General features: G+C 37.3%; 2 protein-coding genes across 3 annotated transcripts in view; both read right to left on the minus strand.

Moving 5' to 3' along the window:
- gabrb2a (gamma-aminobutyric acid type A receptor subunit beta2a) overlaps positions 1-2,105 on the minus strand; it is a 90,475-nt gene extending 88,370 nt beyond the window's left edge. The window contains exons 1-3 of one of the 2 annotated variants that reach the window (XM_036969731.1): positions 1,940-2,104; positions 1,690-1,790; positions 1,025-1,092 (exon numbers count right to left, since the gene is read on the minus strand). In XM_036969731.1, the coding sequence (XP_036825626.1) occupies positions 1,025-1,092; positions 1,690-1,790; positions 1,940-2,016 (246 nt within the window). In that variant the 5' untranslated portion in view covers positions 2,017-2,104. Of the gene's footprint in view, positions 1-1,024; positions 1,093-1,689; positions 1,791-1,939 lie in introns of both variants that reach the window. The other variant, XM_036969732.1, reaches the window with a different exon arrangement.
- A 2,428-nt stretch (positions 2,106-4,533) lies between these two features.
- gabra6a (gamma-aminobutyric acid type A receptor subunit alpha6a) overlaps positions 4,534-20,316 on the minus strand; it is a 26,099-nt gene continuing 10,316 nt past the window's right edge. Inside the window, exons 9-11 of the mRNA XM_036969664.1 lie at positions 12,766-12,787; positions 11,425-11,710; positions 4,534-4,538 (exon numbers count right to left, since the gene is read on the minus strand). Coding sequence (XP_036825559.1) covers positions 4,534-4,538; positions 11,425-11,710; positions 12,766-12,787 — 313 coding nt within the window. The remainder of the gene's footprint in view (positions 4,539-11,424; positions 11,711-12,765; positions 12,788-20,316) is intronic.

Raw genomic sequence — 20,316 nt, forward strand, 5'->3', positions numbered from 1 at the left:
TACTTCTTATCCAGAGCACAGAGCACACAGAGAGAGAGAGAGAGAGAGAGAGAGAGAGAGAGAGAGAGAGAGAGAGAGAGAGAGAGGGGGAGAGAGATCCTCCTCATACCATCTCTATGCACCTAGTGGTTTTCTACAGCACGGAGACAGATGACACCCCTATTCTCTATATTGTACACTACTTTTTAAAATACCCTATAATGTACACTACTTTTTTAATTCCCTATAATGTACACCACTTTTGACTAGGACCCATGGGACTCTGGTCAAAAGTAGTTCACTACATATGGAGTAGGGTGCCATTAGGGACATACTCATAACATTGTGTAGTGGAGCTCGATTAAATACCCTCGTGGTTGCCATCGTATGTCCAGACATGTTCTATTTAACACATATCTACGTCATCGCTCATGATCTGACAGGGGGAGGGGGGATCATTTACGTAGCTGATGATGCGCTCCACCGTCGCGCTTCAAAGTGAAGTGAAGCTGGAACTAGATACCTCTCCCAAAGGAGAGCGCGGTGCAATCACGTTGAAGAAAATGTTTTTGTACTATGAGAGAAAATGGGAATTCTCTCGGTTTTTCCCTTAATCTTCTTCATTTTTGGCGTTATAGCGCGCCGCTGTCATGTCAAACAAAATGATAGCAGTCAATGGCTTGATACAAGAAACCGAAACAGAAGACGCCACAGCCTCGGCGTTGATTGTGCACGCAAGGATGTCTGTAGAAGTGCGCCAGTGAGCGTGTGTTTTGAATTCAAATGGGAACCAATAGACACCAACCACCCATGTCCGGAAAAACATCTAAATGCAGAGCTGAGAATCGATTCCTGTATAGAATCAAACTAACATCAGACTCCCCAACCACACGTCGTTAACATAATTCCCCATAATGCAGAACGTGACATGCATTAAGTTCCCTGTCAAACATGGATTGACAATGCGTTATAGGTTTCTCTATACGAATCTACTCAACCAGGCATACTGAGAAACATGTAAGGAGGATGATAATGATGCACGTACCATATTGACTTCAGACACCATGTCAATGCTGGCTATGTCTATGTTCATCCCCACGGCCACCGGCGCACCTGTGAAGCGAAGAAAAGCAGGTTATTAAAGGAGAACGGAATTCTTGGTGACCGTTATTCTACCAGTAGGTTGCTGTCAATGATATGTCACCAAGTTCTCTCATCATCAGTTTAAATAATGCATGTTTTATGCAGTCTTAATGATCATCGTTGTCAATTAAAATGACTAGAATCATCGGCATCATCAGTTGGTAACTCCCTTGATGATTTTCCATTCAAACAGAATGGTAGGCAACCAGAAGTTCAATAGGCTACCCGCTGCGAATAGAATCGATCGTCAAGTTAAAGACCCTTCTTCTCCATACAGAATAGGCTAGCATGTCTTATTTCATCATTTGAAGGTGGTACATTGGAAAAGGTTTTTGGTGACTTGAAAAATACGTGTTATATTTGGATGGAAGGCTATTACACTGTATTAACACTGTAATTGGAGAGGTAGCCTAGTCTATGGATGGAAGATTTATCACGATGAGAACAATTGTACCAGAGGTTTTTTTTGCAGCAATTCATTAAACATGTATTGCACTGCACGTCATAAATGGCAGCAAACATGACATTCATCATCTCGATTTGCTTTCCTTTGGTCTTTCTGCTTACCTCCGAAATCTGGCCTCAACCGAATGTCGTAGCCTTTCATCAGTCTGTCGACCGTGTCTTTAACCAGCGGCATGTTACTGGGATCCCTCAGATCTTTGGCGCTGAGGGCGAAGACAGAACATAAGGTGGTTTGCAAGCAAATACCTACTTAAAAACAAGATACAACGGGACGGCGCTTTAAATAGCCTAGGATACATGCCATGCAATGGAGATTTGAAGAATGGGCGTACAAACACAATCACCAATTTACCTTTGCGCACAGCAGATAAAAGTACAAAAGAAGGAAAAAGTCAACATTCCAAAGCGGTGTTTCCTGAGCTTCCCCATCGTCACAGGTTCGATGTGCTTTCGGGATGCGAGTGAGGAGGACGCGCATCCAACTTACTCCGAAAAGCTCCGAGAACCCAATGAGAGGCGCATGCGTACATCCTACCAAAATATCAAACACCGGCGAGTAATGATGGTGGTGGATGAGCGGTTTCCATCGCAGAGAAACAAATTAAAGGGACAAGTGGATGAGCGGTTTCCATCGCGGAGAAACAAATTAAAGGGACAAGTGGATGAGCGGTTTCCATCGCGGAGAAACAAATTAAAGGGACAAGTGGATGAGCGGTTTCCATCGCGGAGAAACAAATTAAAGGGACAAGTGGATGAGCGGTTTCCATCGCAGAGAAACAAATTAAAGGGACAAGTGGATGAGCGGTTTCCATCGCGGAGAAACAAATTAAAGGGACAAGTGGATGAGCGGTTTCCATCGCGGAGAAACAAATTAAAGGGACAAGTGGATGAGCGGTTTCCATCGCGGAAAAACAAATTAAAGGGACAAGTGGATGAGCGGTTTCCATCGCGGAGAAACAAATTAAAGGGACAAGTGGATGAGCGGTTTCCATCGCAGAGAAACAAATTAAAGGGACAAGTGGATGAGCGTAATGAAGAGAAAAATATCTTCTACCTTTCCGTCCAGACCACTAGAACCGAACAGCCAAAATACAATTAGTATCATTCCAGCGTTATCCTTATATTGATTTATGTTGGTAGTTCATTGAACTTTGCAATGAACAGGGAAAACCAATTAATACAATCAATAGGATATAGTGTATTAATAATAACATAGGATATACAGTGGGGCAAAAAAGTATTTAGTCAGCCACCAATTGTGCACGTTCTCCCACTTAAAAAGATGAGAGAGGCCTGTAATTTTCATCATAGGTACACTTCAACTATGACAGACAAAATGAGAGAAAAAAAATCCAGAAAATCACATTGTAGGATTTTTAATGAATTTATTTGCAAATTATGGTGGAAAATAAGTATTTGGTCACCTACAAACAAGCAAGATTTCTCTCTCACAGACCTGTAACTTCTTCTTTAAGAGGCTCCTCTGTCCTCCATTCATTACCTGTATTAATGGCACCTGTTTGAACTTGTTATCAGTATAAAAGACACCTGTCCACAACCTCAAACAGTCACACTCCAAACTCCACTATGGCCAAGACCAAAGAGCTGTCAAAGGACACCAGAAACAAAATTGTAGACCTGCACCAGGCTGGAAAGACTGAATCTGCAATAGGTAAGCAGCTTGGTTTGAAGAAAGCAATTATTAGGAAATGGAAGACATATAAGACCACTGATAATCTCCCTTGATCTGGGGCTCCACGCAAAATCTCACCCCGTGGGGTCAAAATGATCACAAGAACGGTGAGCAAAAATCCCAGAACCACACGGGGGGACCTAGTGAATGACCTGCAGAGAGCTGGGACCAAAGTAACAAAGCCTACCATCAGTAACACACTACGCCGCCAGGGACTCAAATCCTGCAATGCCAGACGTGTAACCCTGCTTAAGCCAGTACATATCCAGGCCCGTCTGAAGTTTGCTAGAGAGCATTTGGATGATCCAGAAGAAGATTGGGAGAATGTCATATGGTCAGATGAAACCAAAATAGAAATTTTGGTAAAAACTCAACTCGTCGGGTTTGGAGGACAAAGAATGCTGAGTTGCATCCAAAGAACACCATACCTACTGTGAAGCATGGGGGTGGAAACATCATGCTTTGGGGCTGTTTTTCTGCAAAGGGACCAGGACGACTGATCTGTGTAAAGGAAAGAATGAATGGGGCCATGTATCGTGAGATTTTGAGTGAAAACCTCCTTCCATCAGCAAGGGCATTGAAGATGAAACGTGGCTGGGTCTTTCAGCATGACAATGATCTCAAACACACTGCCCGGGCAACGAAGGAGTGGCTTCGTAAGAAGCATTTCAAGGTCCTGGAGTGGCCTAGCCAGTCTCCAGATCTCAACCCCATAGAAAATATTTGTAGGGAGTTGAAAGTCCATGTTGCCCAGCAACAGCTCCAAAACATCATTGCTCTAGAGGAGACCTGCATGGAGGAATGGGCCAAAATACCAGCAACAGTGTGTGAAAACCTTGTGAAGACTTACAGAAAACATTTGACCTCTGTCATTGCCAACAAAGGGTATATAACAAAGTATTGAGATAAACTTTTGTTATTGACCAAATACTTATTTTCCACCATAATTTGCAAATAAATTCATTAAAAATCCTACAATGTGATTTTCTGGCTTCTCTCATCTTTTCAAGTGGGAGAACTTGCACAATTGGTGGCTGACTAAATACTTTTTTTGCCCCACTGTACTTTATTAATAATAACATAGGATATAGTGTGTTTATAATAACATAGGATATAGTGTATTAATAATAACATAGGATATACTGTATTAATAATAACATAGGATATAGTTTTTAACAAAAGTTTATTGTGTCAAATGTTTGGACAATCCGTATAATTTCTCATAGAACGTTGGTAGCAAGACATTCAATCATTCAATCTACAGAGACACAGCACATCAAGTCAGACAAGATGATAACATTCAGACAAGATGATAACATTCAGACAAGATGATAACATTCAGACAAGATGATAACATTCAGACAAGATGATAACATTCAGACAAGATGATAACATTCAGACAAGATGATAACATTCAGACAAGATGATAACATTCAGACAAGATGATAACATTCAGACAAGATGATAATGTTCAGACAAGATGATAACATTCAGACAAAATTATAACATTCAGACAAGATGATAACATTCATTCAATCTGCAGACACACAGCACATCAAGTCAGACAAGATGATAACATTCAGACAAGATGATAACATTCAGACAAGATGATAACATTCATTCAATCTGCAGACACACATCCCATCAATTCAGACAAGATGATAACGTTCAGACAAGATGATAACATTCTGTCACACTCTGAACATTATTTGAGTTGTTTGTCTCTATGTTTTGTTTGGTCAGGGTGTGATATGAGTGGGCATTCTATGTTGCATGTCTAGTTAGTCTGTTTCTATGTGTTTTGGCCTGATATGGTTCTCAATCAGAGGCAGGTGTTTGCCATTGTCTCTGATTGGGAATCCATATTTAGGTAGCCTGTTTTGTATTGTGGTTCGTGGGTTATTTTCTATGTCATGTTGCATGTTAGCACTCAGTTTCTATAGCGGTCACGGTCTTCTGGTTAGTTTGTTTTGTTTGTTTTAGTGTACTTCGTGTTTTTTCGTCCATTCATTAAATTATGCATTCACACCACGCTGCGCTTTGGTCTACTCAATATGACGATCGTGACACATTCATTCAATCTGCAGACACACAGCACATCAAGTCAGACAAGGTGATAACATTCAGATGAGATGATAACATTCAGACAAGATGATAACATTCAGACAAGATGATAACATTCAGACAAGATGATACCATTCAGACAAGGTGATAACATTCAGACAAGATGATAACATTCAGACAAGATGATAACATTCATAAAACATACAGTATATTAATCTAAAAACACTACAATCATAACAATCATGTGATAAATGTTGTCCATCTTGCACATCATGTGATAAGAAAGAAGGAAAAAACAGCGCCATTGAAACCCCTTCCAATCAAAACAAAACAAAAAACATTTTTAAAAAGTACCTTGCACAACTTTTTTAAAAGTTGAGGAGAGGGGGGTGAGGAGAGGGGGGTGAGGAGAGGAGAGGAGAGGGGGATGAGGAGAGGGGGGTGAGGAGAGGGGGGTGAGGAGAGGGGAGGAGGATGAGAAGAGGAGAGGGGGTGAGGAGAGGAGAGGGCGTGAGGAGAGGAGAGGGGGTGAGGAGAGGAGAGAAGGATGAGGAGAGGAGAGGGGGTGAGGAGAGGAGAGGGGGATGAGATGAGGAGAGGAGGATGAGAAGAGGAGAGGAGAAAGGGATGGGGAGAGCGGGATGAGATGAGGAGGATGAGAAGAGGAGAGGGAGATGAGGAGAGGAGAAAGGGATGGGGAGAGGGGGATGAGATGAGGAGGATGAGAAGAGGAGAGGGGGATGAGGAGAGGGGGATGAGATGAGGAGAGGAGAGGAGAGGAGGATGAGGAGAGGAGAGGGGGATGAGGAGAGGATCTCTTGGATCAGTGTTGTAGTGGGGCCTGTGACTCTGTAGAGCACAGCAGGTTTCTGACCAGCATTGGTTCAATGTTGCATCACCAGTTACAGACATCATAGATTATATCATCCACTTTTTTTACATTTGTGTGTTTCTCCGTTTGTTTGTTTGTTTGTTTGTTTGTTTGTTTGTTTGTTTGTTTGTTTGTTTGTGTGGAGAATCATAAGTACCAAATGCATCCATTTTTAAAGCAAAGCTCTGCCAACGACAAGGACACCTCTTCAATAACTGATCCCAGGTCTGGGCAGAGCAACATGTGAACAGAATAGACATGTGGTCGGACATTTTTTTTTTTCATATTCATTTCCTGTGTGGACTGAAAGTAGTGTGTACGTTGAGTACTTGTTGGTAGAGCGAAGGACAGAGATCAATGAACAAGGTCTCTGCAGAACATTCCCCGTAGATGACACATCAGTTGGAGCAAGAGGGTCAATCATCTCTGCATGGACAGAAAACACACAGAAACACACAACATGAGGAGTGAGGCAAATCAAACACACAGAGACAGAAACACACAGAAACACACAGAAACACACAACATGAGGAGTGAGGCAAATCATGGCAAGTCACACACACAGAGACAGAAACACACAGAAACACACAACATGAGGAGTGAGGCAAATCACACACACAGAGACAGAAACACACAGAGAAAGTCAAAGAGGTTGTATATCTTTCACTGACAATATATCTTGTATATAGGTTGTATATCTTTCAGTTCTCTCGAAGTCAGAGACGTTATGCCCTCTGTTCTCTGAATATACACTTGAAAGCTCCAAAGTCAGAGAGAATAAGAGTTAAAGATATCCGTTCCAGTAGCTACAGCAGGGTCCACCATCTTGTCTCTGTCCTTGTAGTGCAGAACGTTCTCGGCAGACAAGCATCAACATTCTGTGACAGGAACATGATGGGCAGATTTACACTCCACACTCTTATGTAACGACTGCTCCCTGTGTGTGTGTGTGTGTGTGTGTGTGTGTGTGTGTGTGTGTGTGTGTGTGTGTGTGTGTGTGTGTGTGTGTGTGTGTGTGTGTGTGTGTGTATGTGTGTGTGCGTGCACGTGTGTGTGTGTGTGTGTGTGTTTCTCGCTCTATTCTCTCTGTACAATCTCTCTCCCTCATGTCTCTTCATCATCTCTCTCCATCTCTCTGTAGTCTATATGTTTCTCTGTAGTCTATATGTTTCTCTGTAGTCTCTCTGTAGTCTGTCTGTAGTCTCTCTGTGGTCTGTCTGTAGTCTGTCTGTAGTCTGTCTGTAGTCTCTCTGTAGTCTGTCTGTAGTCTGTCTGTAGTCTGTCTGTGGTCTCTCTGTAGTCTGTCTGTAGTCTGTCTGTGGTCTCTCTGTAGTCTGTCTGTAGTCTCTCACTATTTCTCTGTAGACTCACTGTAGTCTCTCACTATCTATTTGCAGTCTCTCTGTAGTCTCTGCAATCTGTTGCTATCCCTCAGTAGTCTCTCGCTATCACTCAGTAGTCTTCCTGTAGTCTGTCTGTAGTGTCTCTGTTGCTATCCCTCAGTAGTCTCTCACTATCTCTCTGTAGTCTCTCACTATCTCTCTGTGGTCTCTCGCTATCTCTCTGTAGTTTCTCACCATCTCTCTGTAGTTTCTCGCTATCTCTCTGTAGTCTCTCACTATCTCTCAGTAGTCTCTCACTATATCTCTGTGGTCTCTCACTATCTCTCTGTAGTTTCTTGCTATCTCTCTGTAGTCTCTCACTATATCTCTGTAGTCTCTCTGTAGTCTCTGTAGTCTTTCACTATCTCTCTGTAGTCTCTCACTATATCTCTGTAGTCTCTCGGTAGTCTCTGTAGTCTTTCACTATCTCTCTGTAGTCTCTCACTATATCTCTGTCGTGTCTCTGTAGTCTATGTACTGTCTCTGTAGTCTCTGTAGTCTCTCTGTAGTGTCTCTGTAGTGTCTCTGTAGTGTCTCTGTAGTGTCTGTAGTCTCTGTAGTGTTTCTGTAGTCTCTCTGTAGTCTCTGTAGTCTCTCTGTAGTCTCTCTGTAGTCTCTCTGCAGTCTCTCTGCAGTCTCTCTGCAGTCTCTCTGTAGTCTCTGTAGTGTCTCTGTAGTGTCTATGTAGTCTCTCTGTAATTTCTGTAGTCTCTCTGTAGTGTCTCTGTAGTTTCTCTGTAGTCTCTGTAGTCTCTGTACTCTCTCTGTAGTCTCTGTACTCTCTGTAGTGTCTCTCTAGTCTCTGTAGTCTCTCTGTAGTCTCTGTAGTATCTCTGTAGTCTCTCTGTAGTCTCTCTCTAGTCTCTGTAGTCTCTGTAGTCTCTGTAGTGTCTCTGTAGTGTCTCAGTAGTCTCTGTAGTCTCTCTGTAGTCTCGTTGGTCACTCTGTAGTCTCTGTAGTCTCTTGGTAGTCTCTCTGTAGTCTCTGTAGTCTCTTTGGTCACTCTGTAGTCTCTCTCCCTCTTGTCTCTGTAGTCTCTGTAGTCTCTCTGTAGTCTCTGTAGTCTCTCTCTAGTCTCTGTAGTCTATGGTAGTATCTCTGTAGTCTCTGTAGTCTCTCTGTAGTCTCTGTAGTCTCTCTGTAGTCTCTGTAGTCTCTCTGTAGTCTCTGTAGTGTCTCTGTAGTCTCTGTAGTCTCGCTGTAGTCTCTGTAGTCTCTGTAGTCTCTCTGTAGTCTCTGTAGTCTCTTTGGTCACTCTGTAGTCGCTGTAGTCTCTCTCCCTCTTGTCTCTGTATCATCTATATGTACTGTAAGTACAGTACCAGTCAAAAGTTTGGACACACCTACTCATTCAAGGGTTTTTCTTTATTTTTACTATTTTAGAATATATGCAGAATAATAGTGAAGACATCAAAACTATGAAATAACACACACAATCATGTAGTGACCAAACATGTGTTAAACAAAATCAAAATATATTTTAGATTCTTCAAAGTAGCCACCCTTTGCCTTGATGACAGCTTTGCACACGCTTGGCATTCTCTCAACCAGCTACACCTGAAATGCTTTTCCAACCATCTCGATGGAGTTCCCACATATGCTGAACACTTGTTGGCTGCTTTTCCTTCATTCTCGGGGCGGAAGGTGGCCTAGTGGTTTGAGCGTTGGACTAGTAACCAAAAGGTTGCAAGATCAAATCCCCGAGCTGACAAGATCAAATCTGTTGTTCTGCCCCTGAAGAAGGCTGTTAACCCACTGTTCCTAGGCTGTCATTGAAAATAATAATCTGTTCTTAACTGACTTGCCTAGTTAAATAAAAGGTTAAAATACATATTTTTAAAAAACACTGCAGTCCAACTCATCCCAAACCATCTAAATTGGCTTGAGGTCGGGGGATTGTGGAGGCCAGGTCATCTGATGCAGCACTCCCTCCACCTGGAGGTGTGTTGGGTCATTGTCCTGCTGAAAAACAAATAGTTAGTTGGACAAAACCCAAACTCCACAAATTCATTTTTAACAAGACACACCTGTTAGTTGAAATGCATTCCAGGTGACTACCTCATGAAGCTGGTTCAGAGAATGCTAATAGTGTGCAAAGCTGTCATCAAGGCAAAGGGTGGCTACTTTGAAGAACCTCAAATATAAAATATACTTTTTTGGTTACTACATGATTCCATATGTGTTATTTCATGTTTTTTATGTCTTCATTATTATTCTACAATGTAGAAAATAGTAAAAATAAAGAAAAACGAGTAGGTGTGTCCAAACTTTCGACTGATACCGTATGCGTGTATGTGCATGTGCGTGTGTGTGTCTCCCTCTCTCAGTCAGACACGGAGCTTTGTGTTCTCTAAGTGGCTCAGTTATAAGAGGAGCAAAGTGAATAGTTGTTTTTTATGTGTCTAATGTTACAACGTAACAAGCAGGGATTTCTCTGACTCTCATATCCACTCCCCGTGGAGAAGGAGCATTATTACTCAAATTACTGTCTGCACCCTATTCCCTGTGTAGTGCACTACTTCTGACAAAAGCTCTGGTCAAAAGTAGTGCACTACATAGGGAATATGGTGCCATTGGGATGCAAGCACTGGCTGGGTTTTTGCCAACCCCCAGGTAAACCTTATGTAAAACAAGAGGTGACTGTTTGATGCACATTTTCTCTTTTAAATTTAATTGAGCTCCTCTATGCCTTGTGCTCCCTCTCTCTCTCTCTCTCTCTCTCTCTCTCTCTCTTTCTCCCTCCCTCCCTCCCTCCCTACAACAGAACCATCTAACATCCTCCAGCTAGCGACCCGCTTCGCCTTTTGTGTCTACAACTCATGGGGCTGTTCCAGCGTCAGACATTATTCATGTCTTTACTGTCTGGATAAAAGTCTTTGACAAAAACAGTGTTGAATAAAACAGTGGGTATTAATTGTTTTGCTGCTGCAGCTCATCATCAGAAGGCAGAGTTACATACAGTGGGTCTGTGTTGTGGATACAGATTCAGAACGGTCAACTATGCAGTTGAAACAGTGTGTTCCAAATGCTACCCTACAGTAGTGCACTACCCTATGCACTACCCTATGGGCCCTGGTCAACAGTAGTACACTACCCTGTGGGCCCTGGTCAACAATAGTACACTACCCTATGGGCCCGGGTCAACAGTAGTACACTACCCTATTGGCCCTGGTCAACAGTAGTGCACTACCCTATGGGCCCTGGTCAACAGTAGTGCACTATATAGGGAATGGGGTGCCATTTGGGAGACTTCTGTGATCAGTAAGTCATACATGATCTGTTTATCATTGCACCGACACACCAGTATTTGAACGTTATAGACCAGGAGTATTAAATTCTGAGGTCCGGAGTCTTCTGGTTCACTGTTCTACCTGATAATTCATTTCACACACCCATGGTGTCCCAGGTCTCCCTGATTATAGATGAACAATGAAAAAAACACAGTGGAACTGGCTTTGAGGTCCAGAGTTGAGTTTGAGAGTTATAGAATATACAAAATACAAAATACAAAATTAAATCATAAAAAAATAACAAATCTAAAATTGAATAAATTATTTCCAAATCAGTCTGCTCGTTTCCTCTTCTTTACCTCGCTATCTTCGGCCCCATGATGTTCCATGATGTCATAACAGAACAGAATAGAGACCTTAATATCCCATACCATGATCTTCCATGATGTCATAACACAGCAGAATAGAGACCTTAATATCCCATACCATGATGTTCCATGATGTCATAACAGAACAGAATATAGACCTTAATAACCCACACCTGGCATGTTCCATGATGTCATAAGAGAACAGAATAGAGACTTTATGAATACATACCTGGCATGTTCCATGATGTCATAACAGAACAGAATAGAGACTTTATGAACACATACCTGGCCTGTTCCATGGTGTCCTTGCCCAGGTATATGATCCAGTAGAAGAGGTTGAAGAGTGCGAAGGCCAGGGGGAACATGATGCGGGAGTACTGGTCTATTGGGCTGGTGCCAGCCAGCGCTGGGATGGGGGGCACAGCTGAACCCTGTTGCAGGAAGATGGGCACCGAGGGGCCAGTATCCATCTCACTCTGGGATATGGAGTTATACCTCTTCTTCAGGCCCCCTCTCTCTGAGGGGGGCTGGGGGAACAGGGTAGGGTGTTGGTGAAGGGTTAGGGGTGGAGGGTTAGGGGAGGACATAGGAGGGTTAGGGGTGGACATAGAGGAGGGGTGGGTGGAGGAGGGGTAGGGTGGAGGTAGAGGATTAAAGAGAACAGACAACAGGGATCATTAATGTGATAGAATTCCCTATCTAGAAGATCTACCATGGAATCATGGATCATGGAATCATGGAATCATGGAATCATGGATACTACTGAAGTAGAGAACATATGTATACAAAAGTTTTGAGAATGAAGCAAATATTAATTTTCACAAAGTCTGCTGCCTCAGTTTGTATGATGGCAATTTGCATATACTCCAGAATGTGATGAAGAGTGATCAGATGAATTGCAAAGTCCCTCTTTGCCATGCAAATGAACTGAATCCCCAATAAACATTTCCATTGTATTTCAGCCCTGCCACAAAAGGACCAGCTGACATCATCTCAGTGATTCTCTCGTTAACACAGGTGAGAGTGCTGACTACGACAAGGCTGGAGGCCACTCTGTCATTCTGATTGAGTTCGAATAACAGACTGGAAGCTTCAAAAGGAGGGTGGTGCTTGGAATCATTGTTCTTCCTCTGTCAACCATGGTTCCTTGCAAGGAAACACGTGCCGTCATCATTGCTTCACACAAAAAGGGCTTCACAGGCGGTTCAATTGTTGTGAAGAAGGCTTCAGGGCGCCCAAGAAAGTCCAGCAAGCGCCAGGACCGTCTCCTAAAGTTGATTCAGCTGCTGGATCGGGGCACCACCAGTACAGAGCTTGCTCAGGAATGGCAGCAGGCAGGTGTGAGTGCATCTGCACGCACAGTGAGGCGAAGACTTTTAGAGGATGGCCTGGTGTCAAGAAGGGCAGCAAAGAAGCCACTTCTCTCCAGGAAAAACATCAGGGACAGACTGATATTCTGCAAAAGGTACAGGGATTGGACTGCTGAGGACTGGGGTAAAGTAATTTTCTCTGATGAATCCCCTTTCCGATTGTTTATGGCAACCGGAAAAAAAGCTTGTCTGGAGAAGACAAGGTGAGCGCTACCATCAGTCCTGTGTCATGCCAACAGTAAAGTATCCTGAGACCATTCTTGTGTGGGGTTGCTTCTCAGCCAAGGGAGTGGGCTCACTCACAATTTTGCCTAAGAACACAGTCATGAACAAAGAATGGTACCAACACATCCTTCGAGAACAACTTCTCCCAAACATCCAGGAACAGTTTGGTGATGAACAATGCCTTTTCCAGGATGACGGCGCATCTTGCCATAAGGCAAAAGTGATAACTAAGTGGCTTGGGGAACAAAACATCGATATTTTGGGTCCATGGACAGGAAACTCCCCAGACCTTTATCCCATTCCTCAGAGGCGGGTGGTGTTGGGGAATAATCAGAATTAGGTGGTAACATAGGTAAGATGTTTTATATTCATCATATGTTTGTAAGTTACTTCTCATCAGAATGTTATTTTTGTATAATACTATGGCAGGGTTTGCAGTATCTGTTCTATGTCAAGACTAAGTTGTTTGGGCTGGAGAGAGGGGAGAGGTCAAGCGTGTATCTCTTGGCTCCATAATGTCTGTGTGCCAGTCAGTGTGTCTCTGTGATCTTGTCAAGATAGGATGGATTTGATATATGCCTGTTGATATGGAGGATTGGTTTATGGTTCTGGGGTTTGAGTAAGGTGACAAAGCTGAACGATTTATTATGCCTATGCTGTCTGACCATGTGTGTTCTTTGCTATTAAAGGATCTCAGTTGCAATGTAGAGGGGGCTCTCAGAGAATTCATTGATAGACACTGAATTGATCTGAGAGTCACAGGGTTGTGATAGAGCTCATATAATTAAAGATGGACTTTGATAACTAACTCTGACTGGTGTTGTGGTTTGCTCCCATGATTTGGTAAATAGAGGAAATTTCCACGACAGTGGACAAGCAAAAACCCACAAATTCTGACAAACTCCAAACATTGATTACGCAAGAATGGGCTGCCATCAGTCAGGATGTGGCCCAGAAGTTAATTGACAGCATGCCAGGGCAGATTGCAGAGGTCTTGAAAAAGAAGGGTCAACACTGCAAATATTGACTCTTTGCATCAACTTCATGCAATTGTCAATAAAAGCCTTTGACACTTATGAAATGCTTGTAATTATACTTCAGTATTCCATAGTAACATCTGACAAAAATATCTAAAGACACTGAAGCAGCAGACTTTGTGAAAATTAATCTTTGTGTCATTCTCAAAACTTTTGACCACGACTATGCACTCCTATAGTATGATGCTGCAGGTAATATGTATGTATACGCGTGGTCTCTCTCTCTCAACACTATTCAACACCACACAACAGTCCATGCCATTGCCAATTGTCTGTATAGCACGCAGCAGGTAGTCAGTGTGTAGAAGCTCCTACTTGTGTTTTGTTAATTGTCACACTCACTCAGGCTATTTAGAAACATCTAAACATGAGTCTACCACTACTAAGACTTGAGCAAGCTCTCGCAGGACTCCATGCACAGTGGCTTACAGCATATAACATATAGTATATAGTATATCGCATATATAACAAATAGAAAACAGCATAAAGCATATAGCATATAACATATAGAATATAGCAAATAGCATATAACATATAGAATATAGCAAATAGCATATAACATATAGAATATAGCAAATAGCATACAGAATATAGCATATAACATATAGAATATAGCAAATAGCATATAACATATAGAATATAGCAAATAGCATACAGAATATAGCATATAACATATAGAATATAGCAAATAGCATACAGAATATAGCATATAACATATAGAATATAGCATATAGCATACAGAATATAGCATATAACATATAGAATATAGCAAATAGCATATAACATATAGAATATAGCATATAGCATACAGAATATAGCATATAACATATAGAATATAGCAAATAGCATATAACATATAGAATATAGCATATAGCATACAGAATATAGCATATAACATATAGAATATAGCATATAACATATAGAATATAGCATATAGCATATAACATGTAGAATATAGCATATAGCATATAGAATATAGCATATAGCATATAACATGTAGAATATAGCATATAGCATATAGAATATAGCATATAGAATATAGCATATAACATAATATAGATAATATAGCTTATAGCATATAACATATAACCTAATATACATAATATTGTATATAGCATATAACATATAATCTAGCATATAGAATATAGCATATAGCATATAAAATATAGAAAATAGCATATAACATATAACTCACATAATATAGCATATAGCATAAAAAATACATAATATAGCTTATAGCATATAACATATAACATAATATACATAATATAGCATATAGCATATAACATATAATCTAGCATATAGAATATAGCATATAGCATATCAAATATATAAAATAGCATATAACATATAACTCACATAATATAGCATATAGCATATAAAATACATAATATAGCATATAGCATATAACATACATAATATAGCATATAGCTTATAACATACATAATATAGCATTTGCTTATAACATACATAATATAGCATATAGCATACAATATATAGAATATAGCATATAACATATAGAATATAGCGTATAGCATATAACATATAGAATATAGCATATAGAATGTAGGATATAACATATAGCATATAGAATGTAGGATATAACATATAGAATATAGCATATAGCATATAACATACATAATATAGCATATAGCTTATAACATACATGATATAGCATATAGCATATAATATATAGAATATAGCGTATAGCATATAACATATAGAATATAGCATATAGCATATAGCTTATAACATACATAATATAGCATACAGCATATAACATATAGAATATAGCGTATAGCATATAACATATAGAATATAGCATATAGAATATAGAAAATAACATGTAGAATTTAGCATATAGCATATAACATATAGAATATAGCATAGAACATATAGCATATCACATAGAGCATATAGCATATAACATATAGCATATAGCATATAGAATATAGCATATAGCATATAGAATATAGCATATAACATATAGAATATAACATATAGCATATAACATATAGAAAATAGCATATAGCATATAACATATAGAAAATAGCATATAGCATATAACATATAGAATATAGCATATAGCATATAGAATATAGCATATAACATATAGAATATAGCATATAGAATATAGAATAACATATAGAAAATAGCATATAGCATATAGAATATAGCATATAACATATAGAAAATAGCATATAGCATATAGCATATAGAATATAGCATATAGCATATAGAATATAGCATATAACATATAGAATATAGCATATAGAATATAGAATATAGCATATAGAATATAGCATATAGCATATAGAATATAGCATATAACATATAGAATATAGCATATAGAATATAGAATAACATATAGAAAATAGCATATAGCATATAGAATATAGCATATAACATATAGAAAATAGCATATAGCATATAGCATATAGAATATAGCATATAACATATAGAATATAGCATATAGAATATAGCATATAGAATATAGCATATAGCATATAGAATATAGCATATAACATATAGAATATAGCATATAACATATAGAATATAACATATAGCATATAGAATATAGCATATAGCATATAAAATATAGCATATACCATGTAACATTTAACCTGCCCAGGGACTGCAGTTGAAAATTAGCCGGCTGGCTAAAACCGGCACTTTTACTGAAACGTTGATTAATGTGCACTGTCGCTGTAAAAATAAAATAAACAAACTCAAGCATATAACATATAGAATATAACATATAGAATTTAACATATAGAATATAACATGTAGAATATAACATGTAGAATATAACACATAACATATAGATTATAGCACATAGAATATAGCATATAGCATGTAACATATAAAATATAGAATATAACATATAGAATATAGCATAACGTATAACATATAGAATATAGCATATAACATATAAAATAGCATATAACATAAAAAATAGCATATAACATATAGAATATAGAACATAACATATAGAATATAACATGTAGAATATAACATATAGAATATAACATGTAGAATATAACATATAGAAAATAACATATAGAATATAGAATATAACATATAGAATATAACATTTAACATATAGAATATAGCATATAACATATTGAATATACATAGAATGTAGCATATAGAATATAGAATATAACATATAACATATAGAACATAACATATAGAATATAACATGTAGAATATAACATATAGAAAATAACATATAGAATATAGAATATAACATATAGAATATAACATTTAACATATAGAATATAGCATATAACATATTGAATATTCATAGAATGTAGCATATAGAATATAGAATATAACATAGAATATAGTATATAGCATATAACATATATATCATAGAATACAACATATAGAATATAGCATAACATTTAATATATAGAATATAGCATATAACAGATAACATACAGAATATAACATATAGAACATACAACATATAGAATATAGCACATAAAATATAGCATATAAAATATAGCATACAGAATATAACATATGGAATATAGCATAGAACATACAACATATAGAATATAGCATATAGAATATAACATATAGAATATAGCAAATAGCATATAACATATAGAATATAGCATATAGCATACAGAATATAGCATATAACATATAGAATATAGCATATAGCATACAGAATATAGCATATAACATATAGAATATAGCATATAGCATACAGAATATAGCATATAACATGTAGAATATAGCATATAGCATATAGAATATAGAATATAGCATATAACATATAGAATATAGCATATAACATATAGAATATAGCATATAGCATATAACATGTAGAATATAGCATATAGCATATAGAATATAGCATATAGAATATAGCATATAACATAATATAGATAATATAGCTTATAGCATATAACATATAACCTAATATACATAATATTGTATATAGCATATAACATATAATCTAGCATATAGAATATAGCATATAGCATATAAAATATAGAAAATAGCATATAACATATAACTCACATAATATAGCATATAGCATAAAAAATACATAATATAGCTTATAGCATATAACATATAACATAATTTACATAATATAGCATATAGCATATAACATATAATCTAGCATATAGAATATAGCATATAGCATATCAAATATATAAAATAGCATATAACATATAACTCACATAATATAGCATATAGCATATAAAATACATAATATAGCATATAGCATATAACATACATAATATAGCATATAGCTTATAACATACATAATATAGCATTTGCTTATAACATACATAATATAGCATATAGCATACAATATATAGAATATAGCATATAACATATAGAATATAGCGTATAGCATATAACATATAGAATATAGCATATAGAATGTAGGATATAACATATAGCATATAGAATGTAGGATATAACATATATAATATAGCATATAGCATATAACATACATAATATAGCATATAGCTTATAACATACATAATATAGCATATAGCATATAATATATAGAATATAGCGTATAGCATATAACATACATAATATAGCATACAGCATATAACATATAGAATATAGCGTATAGCATATAACATATAGAATATAGCATATAGAATATAGCTTATAACATACATAATATAGCATACAGCATATAACATATAGAATATAGCGTATAGCATATAACATATAGAATATAGCATATAGAATATAGAATATAACATATAGAATATAGCGTATAGCATATAACATATAGAATATAGCATATAGAATATAGAAAATAACATGTAGAATTTAGCATATAGCATATAACATGTAGAATTTAGCATATAGCATATAACATATAGAATATAGCATATAACATATAGCATATCACATAGAGCATATATAGAATATAGCATATAGAATATAGCATATAGCATATAGAATATAGCATATAACATATAGAATATAACATATAGCATATAGAATATAAAATATAGCATATACCATGTAACATTTAACCTGCCCAGGGACTGCAGTTGAAAATTAGCCGGCTGGCTAAAACCGGCACTTTTACTGAAACGTTGATTAATGTGCACTGTCGCTGTAAAAATAAAATAAACAAACTCAAGCATATAACATATAGAATATAACATATAGAATTTAACATATAGAATATAACATGTAGAATATAACACATAACATATAGATTATAGCACATAGAATATAGCATATAGCATGTAACATATAAAATATAGAATATAACATATAGAATATAGCATATAACATATAGAACATATAGAAAATAACATATAGAATATAGAATATAACATATAGAATATAACATTTAACATATAGAATATAGCATATTGAATATTCATAGAATGTAGCATATAGAATATAGAATATAACATAGAATATAGTATATAGCATATAACATATATATCATAGAATACAACATATAGAATATAGCATAACATTTAATATATAGAATATAGCATATAACAGATAACATACAGAATATAACATATAGAACATACAACATATAGAATATAGCACATAAAATATAGCATATAAAATATAGCATACAGAATATAACATATGGAATATAGCATAGAACATACAACATATAGAATATATAGCATATAGAATATAACATATAGAATATAGCATATAGAATATAGCATATAGTTAGCTAGCTACCGCCACTAAGATATAAGAGCATGACAACTGTGTGCATCACTATGTAATGTGTGGTGTTCTGTAGTTGAATGGGGAGAGTCTTGGTGATGGTGTTCTGTAGTTGAATGGAGAGAGTCTTAGTGATGGTGTTCTGTAGTTGAATGGAGAGAGTCTTAGTGATGGTGTTCTGTAGTTGAATGGAGAGAGTCTTAGTGATGTTGTTCTGTAGTTGAATAGAGAGAGTCTTAGTGATGGTGTTCTGTAGTTGAATGGAGAGAGTCTTAGTGATGGTGTTCTGTAGTTGAATGGGGAGAGTCTTAGTGATGGTGTTCTGTAGTTGAATGGAGAGAGTCTTAGTGATGGTGTTCTGTAGTTGAATGGGGAGAGTCTTAGTGATGGTGTTCTGTAGTTGAACAAGAGAGTCTTAGTGATGGTGTTCTATAGTTGAATGAGGAGAGTCTAAGTGATGGTGTTCTGTAGTTGAATGAGGAGAGTCTTAGTGATGGTGTTCTGTAGTTGAACGGGGAGAGTCTTAGTGATGGTGTCCTGTAGTTGAATGGAGAGAGTCTTAGTGATGGTGTTCTGTAGTTGAATGGAGAGAGTCTTAGTGATGGTGTTCTGTAGTTGAATGGGGAGAGTCTTAGTGATGGTGTTCTGTAGTTGAATGGGGAGAGTCTTAGTGATGGTGTTCTGTAGTTGAATGGGGATAGTCTTAGTGATGGTGTCCTGTACTTGAATGGAGAGAGTCTTAGTGATGGTGTTCTGTAGTTGAATGGAGAGAGTCTTAGTGATGGTGTTCTGTAGTTG

This window comes from Oncorhynchus mykiss, chromosome 31 (genome assembly GCF_013265735.2).
Source record: "Oncorhynchus mykiss isolate Arlee chromosome 31, USDA_OmykA_1.1, whole genome shotgun sequence".
Lineage (NCBI taxonomy): Eukaryota > Metazoa > Chordata > Actinopteri > Salmoniformes > Salmonidae > Oncorhynchus > Oncorhynchus mykiss.